This window comes from Peromyscus leucopus, chromosome 7, assembly GCF_004664715.2.
Source record: "Peromyscus leucopus breed LL Stock chromosome 7, UCI_PerLeu_2.1, whole genome shotgun sequence".
In the NCBI taxonomy this organism is placed as follows: Eukaryota; Metazoa; Chordata; class Mammalia; order Rodentia; family Cricetidae; genus Peromyscus; species Peromyscus leucopus.
Genome location: NC_051069.1, coordinates 9,287,783 through 9,302,350, shown reverse-complemented (window position 1 = coordinate 9,302,350; position 14,568 = coordinate 9,287,783). Strand labels below are relative to the sequence as shown.

The window sequence follows — 14,568 nt, the reverse complement described above, 5'->3', positions numbered from 1 at the left end:
TAAAACTTCCTTACACTTAGAGCATTTTCAGTCACTGGTGATTTTTATTGCTCTTTTTGAAATTCAGGGATGTGAGGCATACATTCTTAATAACTAAGGTGATCTTTTGTTCTGAAGAAAGAAAGTCTGTGTACTTGAACCCTTGTGCCTGAGGATATGAAGTCTTGATGCTCCCATAAGACATGTATGTGCCCTGATGTATGAGAACGACCATCCATGTTAACCAGCACTCCAGGCCATCTTCTGTTCTATGCTTCCAACTTTAAACCCTCTGTGAAATCAGTCAGGTTTCATCTTTCTTATCATGAGAACTGAACGAGCTCTGAATTTGAATAGTAAGATATTTCATTTGTCTTCACAGATATTTTCCACCATCCATACCAAATCCCATGTGTAAGAGCTGTGCCTGCTTTCCAGGTGTGAAAACTAGATTCTGGTCTGTGTACCATGAAACTTTTATTCTCAACCACTGACTCAGTGGGGAGCTTTAGTTCTTAGATTTTGTCAGATAATTCAAGAAAATGTGGGGAATCCTTTTCATGTGGATATTGTTCATCTTTCATCTCATACTGAACTTGTGCAGACCTGGAGTGGCTCATAAATGTCACTTAAAGGCATCGAAACACCTGAAAATTCCACACATATTTCTGTGACTTGTGCTTTCTTGACACTAATATTACCTTGTATGGTCACCAGACATGGTGAGTACTCCATGAGGACTAGTTGGTTGACTAATTACAATATGATAGGCCATGTGTTGTCCTCTGGTAGATTAAGAATAAAAACGTAATTTCTGTCTATCCGCACAGGTTGCCCTGACCCTGGAGTCACCTTTGTCTCATACTTATTTTATCTGCTAAGGCAAGGATCAGTTCATTCACTCGTCCTAACTTCATCCAGGAGGACGATGACACCAAAGCAAGAAATACAAACTTACTATTGTTACTTAGTGTTCCTGGGACGTCAACAGTACGTGAGCTATTTAGAAGGTGTAAGCCACAGGACTTCTCACAGCTAGAAAAGAAATAACTAAGCTATGGGAAGCTGAACAAATTCAGAGACTCATTACATTCTGGGGTATCCACCACCAGCAGACAGAGGTCAGCAGACAAGACATAAGAGCTAGACACCAGAGGACTTTGAATCTCCAGGTATCACAAGAATGGTTTGGAACCGACTCTGGGTCGTGAAGACTCCAAACAGACAGGAAATGAGATTACATATAACTCAGGGCCATCTTACTCCATTATATGGAGCTAGGAAAGGGGATCCACTTTGCCATTCTTTAACACTTCAGCCAATCAAATGAACTAGGGAAACTAAGAGGATTATAGTAGGTATCTAATGTTCATTCATTTACTTAGTCCTCTAATTTGTTTACTTATTCATTCAATTCACATTTTTTTAACCTACAAAACTCTAATATAGTCCTAGGCACCGTGGATACTGAGATAAAGATGATACAATCTGTTTTTATTAGAAATCCAGTAGTTTGCAACACTACACTTTAAACTAAAACCCACATAGTTAAAGGGACTGTGGATATGGCTCAGTGGCTAAGAGCAGTAGCTGCACTTTCAAAGGACCTGAGTTCAATTCCCAGCACCACATGGTAGCTCACAGCCATCTGTAACTCCAATTCCAGGAGATCTGATGCCTCTTTTGGCTTCCAAGGGCATAAGGCATGCACATGGTACACAAGCATACATATATCCAGGTAAAACACTCATACATATAAAATAATAAGTAGTAAAAATAAAAAGCCACTAGTTATATTATCTCTGGCTTTGTGTTTTTGCATAGTAGTATTCTGAAATAACAATAAAGGCAATCAGAAGAGCATCAGAAACTACTTGGAAACAATAACCTCTAAAAGTATCACATAAGCATGACAACACCAAACATAAGTCAATATTAAATTCATGAAATAATGGATCTAGAAGTGCTCTGGTAATCACAAAGTCTAGGGTGAAACTGAGTCCAGGTAGGGACTGACTTGTCTGAGGTCACCTAGGAAAATTAGTGGCTGAGCTGGTATTCCAACTCAGGGCCCTGATTATCCTTAAGGATGCCTTCACATCCCTAGACATAACACACAGCACAATCACTAACCTTTACTGGCATCCTTATGCAAGATGGGAATGGGAATAAAATGGGGATCAGTGCGATGAGCAGATGGCAGAACCGTGAGGTTGGATATCGTCGACCCTTTTATTAACCGCTGAACCCTCTCCTAGGTGATAACAAAATGTTGTTAGCTGACAGTTTTGCCCTTCACAATGAACACGGTTTTCTTCTTGTGAACAATAAATTAGATTATGAATAGTTTCATTAAGTTTTAATAAAGTAGCAGCAATACCATCTCTGATTTTATTGCTCTTGAGTACCCTGTGCTACTGTCTACTGTCAGGATTTTGTGTAATTTAAAATAGTTAATTAAATCCAATTAACATGTGGTGATTTCTACTATGCAAATTCAGTGTAGTAGTTAATAAAGGAACTATTAAGATTTTGTTCAATTTTAATGACTACAATATAAAAGTACTAAATCTTGACATAGGAGGTTTTGAATACAGCAAAGTTGTGCACAGGCAGATTTCCCAGGAAATAAATAAGAGTCTTGAGGTTATAAAAACAAACTGGAAGGATTTAAAGAAAGGCACTTCAGTCACTAGGAACAGGTTAAGTGTGAACACTGAGTAGACTGTTGAAAACTCAGCAAAGGACAAAGGTGCAATGTCTCCATAAGTCACACAGATAACCACTGTTCTTGGAGTCAGAAATGCTCTTATTATAGTTATGAAATAGGAATTGATTCTGTTTAGTGGATCTTAGATTTTAAAGCTCCTATAACTTGCATATAAGTCACACTTAATTGTTTAGCTCAAGTACACTGTTTATACCTTGATGATAAGAAGATGTGGATTACTGGGCTCCTCAGCAGGAAGAATTCCTCTGTCTGCTGTTTATAAACATTTAAATTTTCAAGTCATTTTCCAAGCATTAATTAAGTTGCATAGCTTCCAGGGGAACTAGATAATGGTTTACTACTTAACTTATGAAGAGCTCAAAGCATGAAAGTTAGATTTGCTTCAGGACACCTATATACCAAATATGCACAGTTTGTCCATTTAAAATGAATCTTTTTTTTTCAATAGTGAACAATGTCATTGGCCTCAGCTGTATTACACCTTCTTTCCAATTAGGCTTAAGGATAGAAAAGGGAAAGTTTCTTCCAAGTGCAGATTAAATATTAGCTGAGCAAAGTGTTAGGGTCCCCAACGAGGATGTATTACTGAGGGGAAACGACAAGAAGCATCTCCCACCACACTGAACTCTTCATGATGCTCAATGAATAGGAGCAAGAATTGTTCCTTTTTGGTGCTGTGGAGAGAACCCAGGGTTTTGTACATGTTAGGCAAGCACTGTACCACAGAGCTGTACCCCACTGCTACAAGTAATATTTAAGAAACAAAAAGTGTGTATATACATGTGCAGGTCTGGGGCTAATAACGGGTATCTCCCTGGATTACTCTCTTCTTTATCCATTGAGGAAGGGTCTCTTGCTAAACCCAGAGCTCACTGATTTGGCTTGCTAGCCAGCTTGTCCAGAGGATCACATCTCTGCCTTCCTGGGATTATAGGCTGCTTCTGCAACTGCTCGGCTTTTACAGAGGTTCTAGGGATCCCAACTCCAGTGCTCATACTCAGGAAGGCTTGCACTTTATCTAGTAAGCCATCTCCCAGCCCATAATCGATTTTAAGAGGGGAATGGGAAGAACAGGTGCAACCAGCCTCACCTCAGTCGCAGTAGGGGACTCTGCGGAGGATCCCACAGAACTCCAGGCTGACTGAGACAATGGGGCTGTCCTTAGCTCTCTTCTCTCTTCCTCTAGACCTGAGTTGCTTCTGAGATCTCCTCCTACTCTGAGAGACAGAGACCATCACCCAATGTATTGTAACTAGAGCTGGCGTGTACGTTACAATGTATTCTAAGTAGTGCTGGCATATATGTGACTAAGGAGACCCAGTATCAAAAGGGACAAGGTCTCTTATTTGTCTGGCTGGTATCAGGGTCAGTGACGTGAAGGTAAATTGAAGAAAGAGAGTGATTCCACTTCAACAAAACTGTCAAGCTCTGTGCAGAAGTGAAATACGGGTTTGGCAGTTTAGGGGCACAGAGCATAATTTATCTGGATTTTCTGAAAGCCTTTGATAAAGAACACCTGACAACTGGCTTTTGAAAGCTAAGGCCAAAAGCTCCAGTATAAAATACATCATTAAGAATGACACAAAGGGAGGCTGAGGGGCAGCGAACAGATTCAGTACTGCGAACAGCAGGTTCACAGGCTGCTTTCTTCAGTTCCTTACACCATGCCAAACAACATACTGCGGACGCGGAAGAGGCAATGGGTGGGCAAGTGGATGGGATCCAGGAGAGGGCTACAGGTTACAGAAACTAAATCCTTCATTGTGGCTAAATAAGAACCATCTGTCCACTCCGCTGCCCCTCCCCACGGCAAGGATCAACATTTCTGTATAAGCCTAGTTAGAGAGGGAATGTAGCAAACTTCAGCGTTTACTGAGCACTTACTATGTAACACTAACTTTAATACAATGATCATTAAATTTCATGAGCAATGGGAAAGCTAAGATCTAAGGGAGTGTAGACGTGGGAGCAGTTAAGTCTGCCTGCTGGTGTTATGGGGATGTTGCAGCAACTCAATCCTGACTGTATATTGGAACCACTCAGGGAGTCTCTGGAAATCACTGCTGCCTGGGCCCCCCGATCCTGGGCAATTAAATCAGAACTGTTTAGTTCAGGCCTGGGCCTTGGTATTTCTGTAAGGCTCCCTGGGCAACTGTGATGTGCAGCCAAGGTTACAATGTGCACAGTGGATGATGTTTAAATGTCATCTTAAAAGAATATTGAGTACAGGAGATGGGTTAGAAGATGAGCTATAGGTGGGAAGAACAGGAGCAAACCGAAGCAGCACACTGAGCACACTGGAGCACGGAGGTGCTGCCCACCAGGAGAGGTCTGTGTGGTTGACAAGTGTGGGCATGGTGGGGGAGGGTGGAAAGGGACAGGAGAAATTGCCTGGCTGAGAGAATCACCAGTTCAAAAGCTGGCTTTGAGAATGTGCTGATCCCCTAGCAACTTCTACAACCACTGCTTCTGGATTCTCCTCTATCCTGTGAATAGAGTGCATGTTATAAGACTATCATGTTTTACTGTTTGTAAAATATGTAAACCTTCACACATTGACATAATATGGAATATAATTATTCAATAATCATATAACAAACAGAATGATGCCCCTTATACATGGTCATTCATTATTATTTCCAAAACACTAATTCAGAACTCTATTACTTTGTCTAAAACTTCTAAATTAACTTAGAAAATTTTTTGAAATAAAAAACCATATAGGGTCTCAGGGCTACAGCTCAGTGGTAGAGAGCTTGACTAGCGTGTGTAAAGCCCTAGGTTCAGTCCCCAGCACTGGAAATAGAGGAAAGCTGGAAGGTCGAAGCAGCAATCATAGTCCCGTGACTCAGAATGTTCAAACAAAAACTATTCTGTTGCATTATTCTGGTACAGATGCTATGTGCTCATTCTAAAGATCCCACCAACTCGGAAACATGGAGATAAAGTTGAAGAAACCACACCAACTTTCATTAGAAGATCCATCCTACTTGGTGTCCTTATAAGGATTGATATACTGATGGATAATAAAAGTATGTATATTACATTATTAAGTTTAATTTAACATGAATTTAATGGGGAAAGGGTCTGAGTTAAAAACATCAAATTATGTTGTTATTATTATTATTACTATTATTATTTTTTTTGAGAGTTTCACATAGCCTATGCTGGCCTTGAACTTGCTATGCAATTATGGATGACCTTGAACTTCTTGCTGGAGATACAGGCAAGTGCTACTATGCCCAGTTATGTGGTGCTTGAGATTGAATTCAGGTTTCTGCATGCTACGCAAGCACCAACAAGTTATTAAACCTTAACAAATATTCCTCTACCCCAGAATTCCTCTGAAGTAAAGAAATTTCCTTTACTGATTAGCAGTTGTTTTCTTCCTTCCTTCCTTCCTTCCTTCCTTCCTTCCTTCCTTCCTTCCTTCCTTTCTTTCTTTCTTTATTTTTTCCTTCCTTCCTTCCTTTCTTTTTTTTTATTTTTGAGACAGGGTGTCTCTGTGTATGCCTGGCTGTCCTGGAACTCCATCTATAGATCAGGCTGGTCTCAAATTCATAGAGACCTGCCTGCCTCTGCCTTCCAAGTGCTGGGATTAAAGGCGTGCACAACCACTGACTAGAAGCAATTGTTTTTTCTTTAGGGAGCAGAACAGTAGACATTTTCAGGCATGTGAGCTCTATACAGGTTGACTATATAATGGAAAAGTAGCATTGACAGCATGTAAACAATGGGGTAAAGCTGACTGCTGAGGTCTGAATGTCTGTGTCCCCCACACTGGATATTAAAATGGATGCTGAAGGGAGATGACTAGGTCATGAGGATGGAGCCTTCAGGTGTGGGGTTAGGGCCTTTATGGAAATGGTCCCGTAAACTGGCCTTTCCTTCCCACCATGTGAGACACAGTAAGAGAGCAGGGCCTTCACCAGACACCAAATCTAAGAACCCTGACTTTGAACTTCTCAGTCACTACAACTATAAGAAATCGATTTCTGTTGTTAGGAGCCATCAACTCTATGGCATTTTGTTAATGATTGAATGGACCAAGATTCCATGTTCTAGTGAAACTTTATTCACAGGAACATGTGGCTAACCCCGAGGCAATGGTTTGTAGACTTGTGTTGTACAGCTGAATAAAGCTAATTATGACAAATGCTAACCTTTTCTAGCCTGAGTTTTTATCATGGACAGTACAGCCTGACTTCAGAGGAAGAGGCATCAGAGTTCTTGCTAGGCCTACTTCCTTTCCTTCCCTTTCAATTTCAGAGTATTGTTTACATTGTCTAGACTTACAACATTCGCATTGTATTTTGACACTACAGACGCCAGTGTTTGCTATCATGTAAGTGGCTCCACCAACAGTCATTTTCATGGCCCCTTTGGCCACCTTGAGCCCTCAAACGGCTCTATTCAGTGAGTGTTCAGGGGTATCCTACTCCTTCACGTGTGAATTACATCTGGGCTCCTTATTTCTGATTTCAAAACTGTGGATACCACACCATTGTCCTTGATTGTAAACACTGTAAAACTCTAATGCCAGCATGAATTCTCACTCTCTATAGGTGATTCCTTACTTCTTGGACATTGAAACACTTTTTCATCTTTAAAGTTGAGGCATTTCACTGAAATAAGTTATGTTAAATATTCTAAGTCAGTTTTTCTGAGGTTCAGAGTTTCCTTTGCACCAGTACTCTGTTCCTTCTTTACTTTAAGAACTTTTTTCTTATATCAGTGAACATCTCTTTTATTTGCTGGTTCTCTGTTTGGGGGACACCAAGTATCTTTCCATATGGCTCATCTTTGCCTTTCATATTATGATACCTATTTGTTCTCTAGAGCCTGTCTTCTTTTCAAACATGACATTCCAATTTTAGCTGAGCACATGGCTCCAGTTACAGATAACATTTTTCAGTATCCCCTGTGACTAAATGGGGCATGTGACCAAATTCATGCCAATCAGATGTGTGGGGTCCATTGAGGCCGCCTCCACAGAAGGCTTTCTCTAGAGTCTCTGCACCTTTCCCATAAGCTGATATGCCAGGGGGCAGCTTCCACCATGGGAAAGAGACTGGCCTGTAACCAGTGAAACAAGGAGACAGGAGGAACAGCATCTTGGGTGGCCACATGGAGCGCAGCCAGACTTGGGTTCTCCATGGTGAACTGTTTTGTAAATGAGAAATAAACTTACTTAAGTCATTGCCACCCCCCAACTGCAGCAGTATGGTTTGTACCAGGGCAGTGCGCACATCGGCTAGCATCTAATGAATTCCTTTTGTCTCGTTCCTGTGCAATGCTGTGCTTACAGGCTCTCCTCCACGTCAGTATTTCAGTAGTGTCTCTCCTCTGCCTTCTATTTATAGTTTATTTATTAGTCCCATAAAGTATTTTGGTATTCAATTTGTTTCTTATGTCTGCAGTCTCCCTTTTTGTTTCATTCTGCTATTTTATCATCTTGTGCTGGAGCTCTAGTTTTACTTAATTTATGTTATCAAGCTGTGCTATTTATTACATGAAGAAATTATGAAAAATCCTTATGTTCTTGACTTATGATTGTTTTTAGACTATGTCTTTTGTGCCTAGAGTTCTCTCTCCTCCACCCTCTTTCCTTTTGTTAGCTGTGGGTAAGGTCTGAACACGGAGAACACACTGCGACCATGGCCCACCTAGGGGCGGCGCCACTCCCATCAGCCAGTCCGCTGACCCAGTGTCCTGCCTGCTACAGTGAACCACCTTCTTCCCCACTTTCTGGCTCATGTGTGACGTGAGCAAGCGCCACCCCCTGTCCTGTTCTCTCCACTGACACTTGTTCCATTTACTCAGCAGGGCTTTTTGTGGAAACTTGAGCAAAACCCATCTTAAATTTGCTCAGGCTATCCCAGTTTTGGGGAGGGAGAAGTGAGATTTTGTTCCACTTTTTAAATTTGAGTGATCTCAATTATTTCAAACTTTGTATATAAACCAAGAACTTCATCATTATTTAACTAAATTATGATATTCTGAATTTATCTAATCCAACTTCATATAAAATTCAGCCCCACTGTCTTCAAAAGGCTAGTATAAAGAATCAATGAGTACAAATATGGAAAGATAGGCCATCATTTTTTTTCACACCAGAAATGTGTGTGTGTGTGTGTGTGTGTGTGTGTGTTTGTTTGTGTGCTTGCGCGTGTTTTTAATATAACATTGTTTGGATATATAATATTTACTTTTTAAAGGCACAAGACCTAAGGTCATCTTTTGAGCTTTTACCAAGTAAACAGTGTGGCCAGCAGTGTCCATGAGAGACAGAGCACTTCCAGCCCACTGGAGCCTCTCAGCCAAGCCTGCCACAGCAGAGGAAACCACCACCAGCCATCTACTGTCTTTTGCTCCAGAAATCCGCAGCATGGCTGGTGAGATTTCATTCTTCTGTGTCTAGAAATCCACAGCATGGCTGGTGAGACTTCATTCTTCTGTGTCTTCCCTTCTTCTCCTCAGAATTATGGTGGGTTGAGCTTCTGTTCATCTTAAGTTTTAAGTTATACTTATCAAAGTAACTGTACAGTTTGAGTCCCCAACCTCCTACAGTTTTGCTTTGTTTAATGCGTTCCTTCTCCATTCTCTCCATCCTTAGGCCTGCCTTTAACTTCTGTCACTCATAGGCAAGGTTAAAGGAAACCTCTCTGGAAAATCACCTCTGGACTCTTTCCCTTCTCTTAGTATGTTTAACATACATGGAAGAATCTGTACACTATTCCCAAGGCATTCCATAATCAGAGCTCACTTGCTTCTGACTTATTCTCTCGTGACTGCAGAAAGAGAATTAAAAAAAAAAAAAGCCAGGTGATGGTGGCACATGTCTTTAATCCCAGCACTTGGGAGGCAGAGCCAGGTAGATCTCTGTGAGTTTGGGGCCAGCCTGGTCTACAGCGTGAGTTCCAGGACAGGCACCAAAGCTACACAGAGAAACCCTGTCTCAAGAAAACAACAACAACAAAAAAAAAAAACAAAAAACAAAACAAAAAAAACACTCAGGGCAGCTATGTGGCTCAGTGTTTGGATCAATTGCCATCAGTCCTGATGTCCTGAGTTTGATCCCCAGGACCATAGGAAGGTGGAGAGAGAGAACTGACACACACCACTCGAGAGAAACACAAGAATAATAAATAAAAACTTAAGAACCACTCATGGTTTACTAGAAAATAACAAGTAACATAGACATATTAGCAACAATTGTTTTATAAAGATAAAGCTTGGCAAGACTAAACAGTAACCTAGTTATCCTTGAAACATCAGAGCGCCTTACAACTAACTCTCCTGAAGAAGACAGCTATAAACTCCAGACACTGTCTAGAAGGCTGTGTGATGGTATCAGCAGAAGCTGGAAACAGGCAGAAACTAGAAAAGCGCTGCTCTTCAAAGAAGGAACTACGCCAGTTCAGATTCATGCATGTGTGATTTCTGACCCAGATGTACTTCTCAGAAGCCTGAGAGAGAAAGGGTGGCTTAGAACTGAGAAGGAGTCACAGTCTGCCTAACCTGAGAAGTTAGAGCGTGGAGTTCCCAGCTAACAGAACCAGGAGGAATGCTAGACATAAAGAATTGGGAAGGGCCAAACTTGGTAAATAAATGTCATATAGATATCTGGTCCACCTCTGAGCCACACACATACGGAAGAGATTCTGAGGAACTCAAGAAAAGAAGAAAGAAATAGCTGAAGACTTTCAAAGACTGAGCAAAGAATTCAGCTGCTACCCCCACAAGAACAGAATTTGGAGTTTAGGATTTAAATGTAGCTGAATAAATTGCTTACTAGAATTATAATAAAAGTTAGAGAGCAAAGTAGCAGAATTTAAGCACATCATTTATAATGTACATAACAATAAGTTACTATTTGTGCAAAGAAATAAGACAGAATAGTCCAGAGAGAGTCACGAGAGAAAAAGTACAAGGTTTCTTTTAATAACACTAATTTCTGAAAAAATACAGCTACTTCCTCTGAAGCCACCTGTGTCCACCTTAAACCAAGTTCAAGTTCGTTTCCTCAGCAACCCGCACGTTTCCCACGTCCTTGGCTCCATGCTCTGCTCTTCCTTGCTGTAAATCTGGCTAGAGCGGTGAGCAGCAGCTGTGCCACAGCTCGGATGCAACAATGTCGGGAAATGTCCTCTGCCAAACAACTTAGTCTGCGGCTTTCAAATACAACCCCAGTCAAAATCTCGAGACACAGACGGGCAGAGTCAGATCGCAGCAGAATGTAACACGGATGGCCTCTGGTGCATTGCCCGGAACAGGCCTTGCTGCACTCTCAAACCTCACAGGGCACAGCCTTTGCTGTGGTAAGCATTTCTGTGTGCGTTCTGATCCCCGACATTCCTACCGCACTTGTGCACCATATATATGCAGCGCTTGTGTACACAATGTAAGAATCTGTATCCACTTCCAGTAAAAATGTGACTAAGGAGGAAAAATACGTAATAAAGTCTGTAACTTTTTTCCCATTAGAGTTAAATCCAGTACTTAAGCAAGCTGTCCCCAAGGTGCTTGTTGGCTGTGACTCCAGGTTGCCCAATGACAAAAAACAGCTTGAGTCGCTTCAGCCTGTGCTTCCCAATTTTATGGGACGATTAAATGCTCCTCTGTAGGAATATGTATTCCATGGAACACTATTATTCCAGGGATTAACAGTCTTGGAATGTAGTTTGTAAAAGGGATTGTTCCAGTAACAGGGTTAATGCCCCGATGACAAGTACACTGCTGTGATTTGCTAATCTTTGGTGTCCTGCAAAGTCAAGAAGAGGTGGCACCTTGGTTTAACGAAAGGTTTTTCTTCACAGGAGCTTGGTCCCCACTGGACAGCTTCCAAATGGACACAAACTAAGGAAACTCGGGGTACTTCTGCTGCTGTTTCTCCTGCTCCCCGTGATTGTATTTTCCCGGCACGCCAACAGAAAGGTCCCGTCGGCAACGCAATCGCTGGGGAAACCTGCTGCTGCCCGTCTGACCCGTGTCGCCTGGACATCTCCAACGAGAGGAAAGGCCTGCACGGGACCACACATGGAAAAGCGAGTGTCAAAGTGTCAAAGGAGCCCTGCCCGTTAAGACTGCAAGTTTATCACTCATCATTCCCATCGCTGATCTTTAGTCCCTCGATGCAGAGCAGCACTGTGCCAGTCTGTAGGCATCCTTGTTTAAACACTGGCTGGGGTCATAAGTGAAATGAAGTTTGGTCCTCATTTACCTCATGCCAGCAGTTGGGTTGGCACACAGCTGCAGAGCTGCTGGGGTCCTTTTTATTTAATTTGGCATCCCTTCCTGAGCAGTACTGAGACTTTGCTTCAATGACTCCACTGGGCCCTGCCATAATTTCTGCATACCATCAGAAAAGGCTGTGAAGAGATGCACTTGAACTTGGTTTAAGGTGGACACAGGTGGCTTCAGAGCAAACCTGAAGGGCCTGCTGCACTTACCACACAGGTGCTTGGGCTGAAGTCAACAGAGAGTGAAACTCAGATGCAAATCAAAGAATATAAAAAGATACTGACTAAATGTAGCAGTGAAATGGACTTTAAGGAATAGAATTTGACCATCTTAACACCATGTGCAGGCCTAAGGGGTTGTCCTTTTTGTAGTTTTTCTTAGAATAGCTTTCCTAACATCTGAACAGTATTGTCAAAACAAAAGGTCTCTCAGGCTCTGAGAGAGTCCTGTTTATTGCGTGGGTTGGTCTTATGGCTGACACAGTGCAGTCCTGTTTCTGACATGTAAAGTGAAGTCCAAGTATGATACGTGGAAACAGGGAAGAGTGGTGGGGACAGCAGGCATGATGCAGCATGCAGGAAATGCACCTGTGAATGCAGCAACCCCTTCAGCAAAGTTGCCCTTTGCAGGGTTGAGGATGGGCAGTGCTGGGAGGGGGAGGGGCTCCCCGGTTTTGCTAACAGCCTGCCTAGCCAGTCAGTGAGTGACCCTGTCTCAAAAGGTAAGGTGGGAAAGCAATTGAGGAAGACAGCCGACATCAGCCTCTGGCTCCACATGCACCCTATGTCCACCACACACGTGTGAACCCGCATACATGTACACCTCCAAACATGCCCACTCCTATGTGTTCACATGAACATGTCCACAAATGATTTCTGCAGTCAGAATAGAAGACAGTTTCCCTGGGTCTGCTTTTCTGCTTTCCATGTCATGGGCTGATGTTCCCAAACAGGAAGAGAAGGATGCAAGGAAGTAGATCGGTCAGTGTCAGAACTATGAGGTCAGGCCCACAGAGTACCCGAGACATGGCCTGATTCCAGAGCCCAAGTCACAGATGGACAATGCCTAAGGAGAAGAAATAATCTGTCCAGAAATCACAGACATTCAGGACAGATCCAGAACTGGAGCCTGTACAAACACCGGTTTTTAATTTGGAAAAGTTTTATTTTTTAGAATTTTCTAATTTTTTCTTTCCTTAAAAAAACATTTCAATTTAATCCACCCAGAGTTTTCTTTGGTACAAGGTGCAAGGCTAGGATCTGACTCACTGCTGTTTTTAAACCTTTCTCCAAGCCACTGGCGGCTCTGCTGGCAAGCCCCCCTCTCCCTGCTGGTTCCCAGTGCCTCCTTTACCACACAGAGGGCAATGTCTGTGCTCACTTTTCTATGCCACTGATCTGTTGATTTCTATCCATAGAGTGTCATCATAATTACTGTCATCCTAGCATGTTTTAGTAAGTGGTATGAAAAGTCCACTTTCATTAATCTTCCTTAGGGGAAAAGAGGTCTTTTGCTCATTTATTCCTCACAATAATAAACATTGGCAGGTTGAAAAGAATTAACATTTCACTCAAGCAAAATAAAACTCCTATGAATTTTCATCAGAATTGCATTAGATATGAAGATTAATGTTGAGAGAACCACCCTGTGTACCGCAGGCATTTCTCCTGTTGTTGCGGGAATACGGTGTCGTGGGAATATGGTGTCACATTCCACTTATTCAAGTTTTCTTAGACATGGCTCCTTCAAGTTTTGGAGCTCTGTTCACAGAGTTCCTGCACTGTCTGTTTTAGTATCTTTTCTTGGTACATTTGCACTTGACATGAGAGAAAAGAGAGAAGGAGCCTGGGGGAGGGGGAGAGGGAGAGGGAGAGAGGGAGGAAGAACAAAGCTACTAAAATGTTTCTAATGCCTGTTTCTGCCTTGCCTAGGGCTGAGGTCATGCGGCCTGTCGTCTTTTTACCATTGGATCCGCCATATTTCTTCAATGTGAAAATGTGTCATAATCAGAAAATCATGAATCAGGGGCTGGGGGCAGGGCTTAGTGACTAAGAGCACTTCCAGAGCATCCAAGTTTAGGTCTTAGCACCCACGTCAGGAGGTTCATAGATGCCTAGAACTCCAGCTCCAAGGGGTCCAATGCACCTGCACACACACGCACACACCACACACACACACACACACACACACACACAGTAAAGTAAAATCTTTAAAAGAAAATCATGTACTAGAATAACCAAAGCCTTGTGTTTGCTTCTTAATGTCAACCACTACATTGAGCACCTGGGCTCTGGGCTCACTCCAAAGAGCAAATCCTAGGATTATGCTACAGCCACCTAAGGAAATGGTATGCAGAGCTGGAAGCTGGGAGAGGAGAATACCATGTCAAACGTGCCTATGAAACTAGACCCTCCCCACCTCTTCTCTTCTCTGTGGAAGCCATCCTAGTCAGATGTTCGGTTTGATTACATTAAGTTAATCATTCAGTAAGTACTAAGTCTGCATAAGTGCTCTGCAAAGACTACAGAGGATAGGAAAGTGGGAAAAATGGCTCCTGCTTGCCGGGAGGACCAGCAAGAGAAAAGGATAAAAGGCCCTTTTCAGCCAAATCACTA

General features: G+C 42.3%; 1 protein-coding gene and 1 long non-coding RNA gene across 5 annotated transcripts in view; one reads left to right on the top strand and one right to left on the bottom strand.

Moving 5' to 3' along the window:
* Iqch (IQ motif containing H) overlaps window positions 1-14,568 on the bottom strand; it is a 182,313-nt gene that overhangs the window by 118,359 nt on the left and 49,386 nt on the right. For 2 of the 4 annotated variants that reach the window (XM_028867008.2, XM_037207417.1), the window contains exon 6: window positions 2,113-2,233. In XM_028867008.2, coding sequence (XP_028722841.1) covers window positions 2,113-2,233 — 121 coding nt within the window. Of the gene's footprint in view, window positions 1-937; window positions 1,015-2,112; window positions 2,234-14,568 lie in introns of those variants that run through there. The other 2 variants (XM_037207419.1, XM_037207418.1) reach the window with 2 other exon arrangements.
* On the top strand, window positions 8,843-13,554 carry LOC119088312. The gene is made up of 2 exons (XR_005091936.1): window positions 8,843-9,197; window positions 11,530-13,554. It is a non-coding gene; the product is annotated as an uncharacterized LOC119088312 (long non-coding RNA).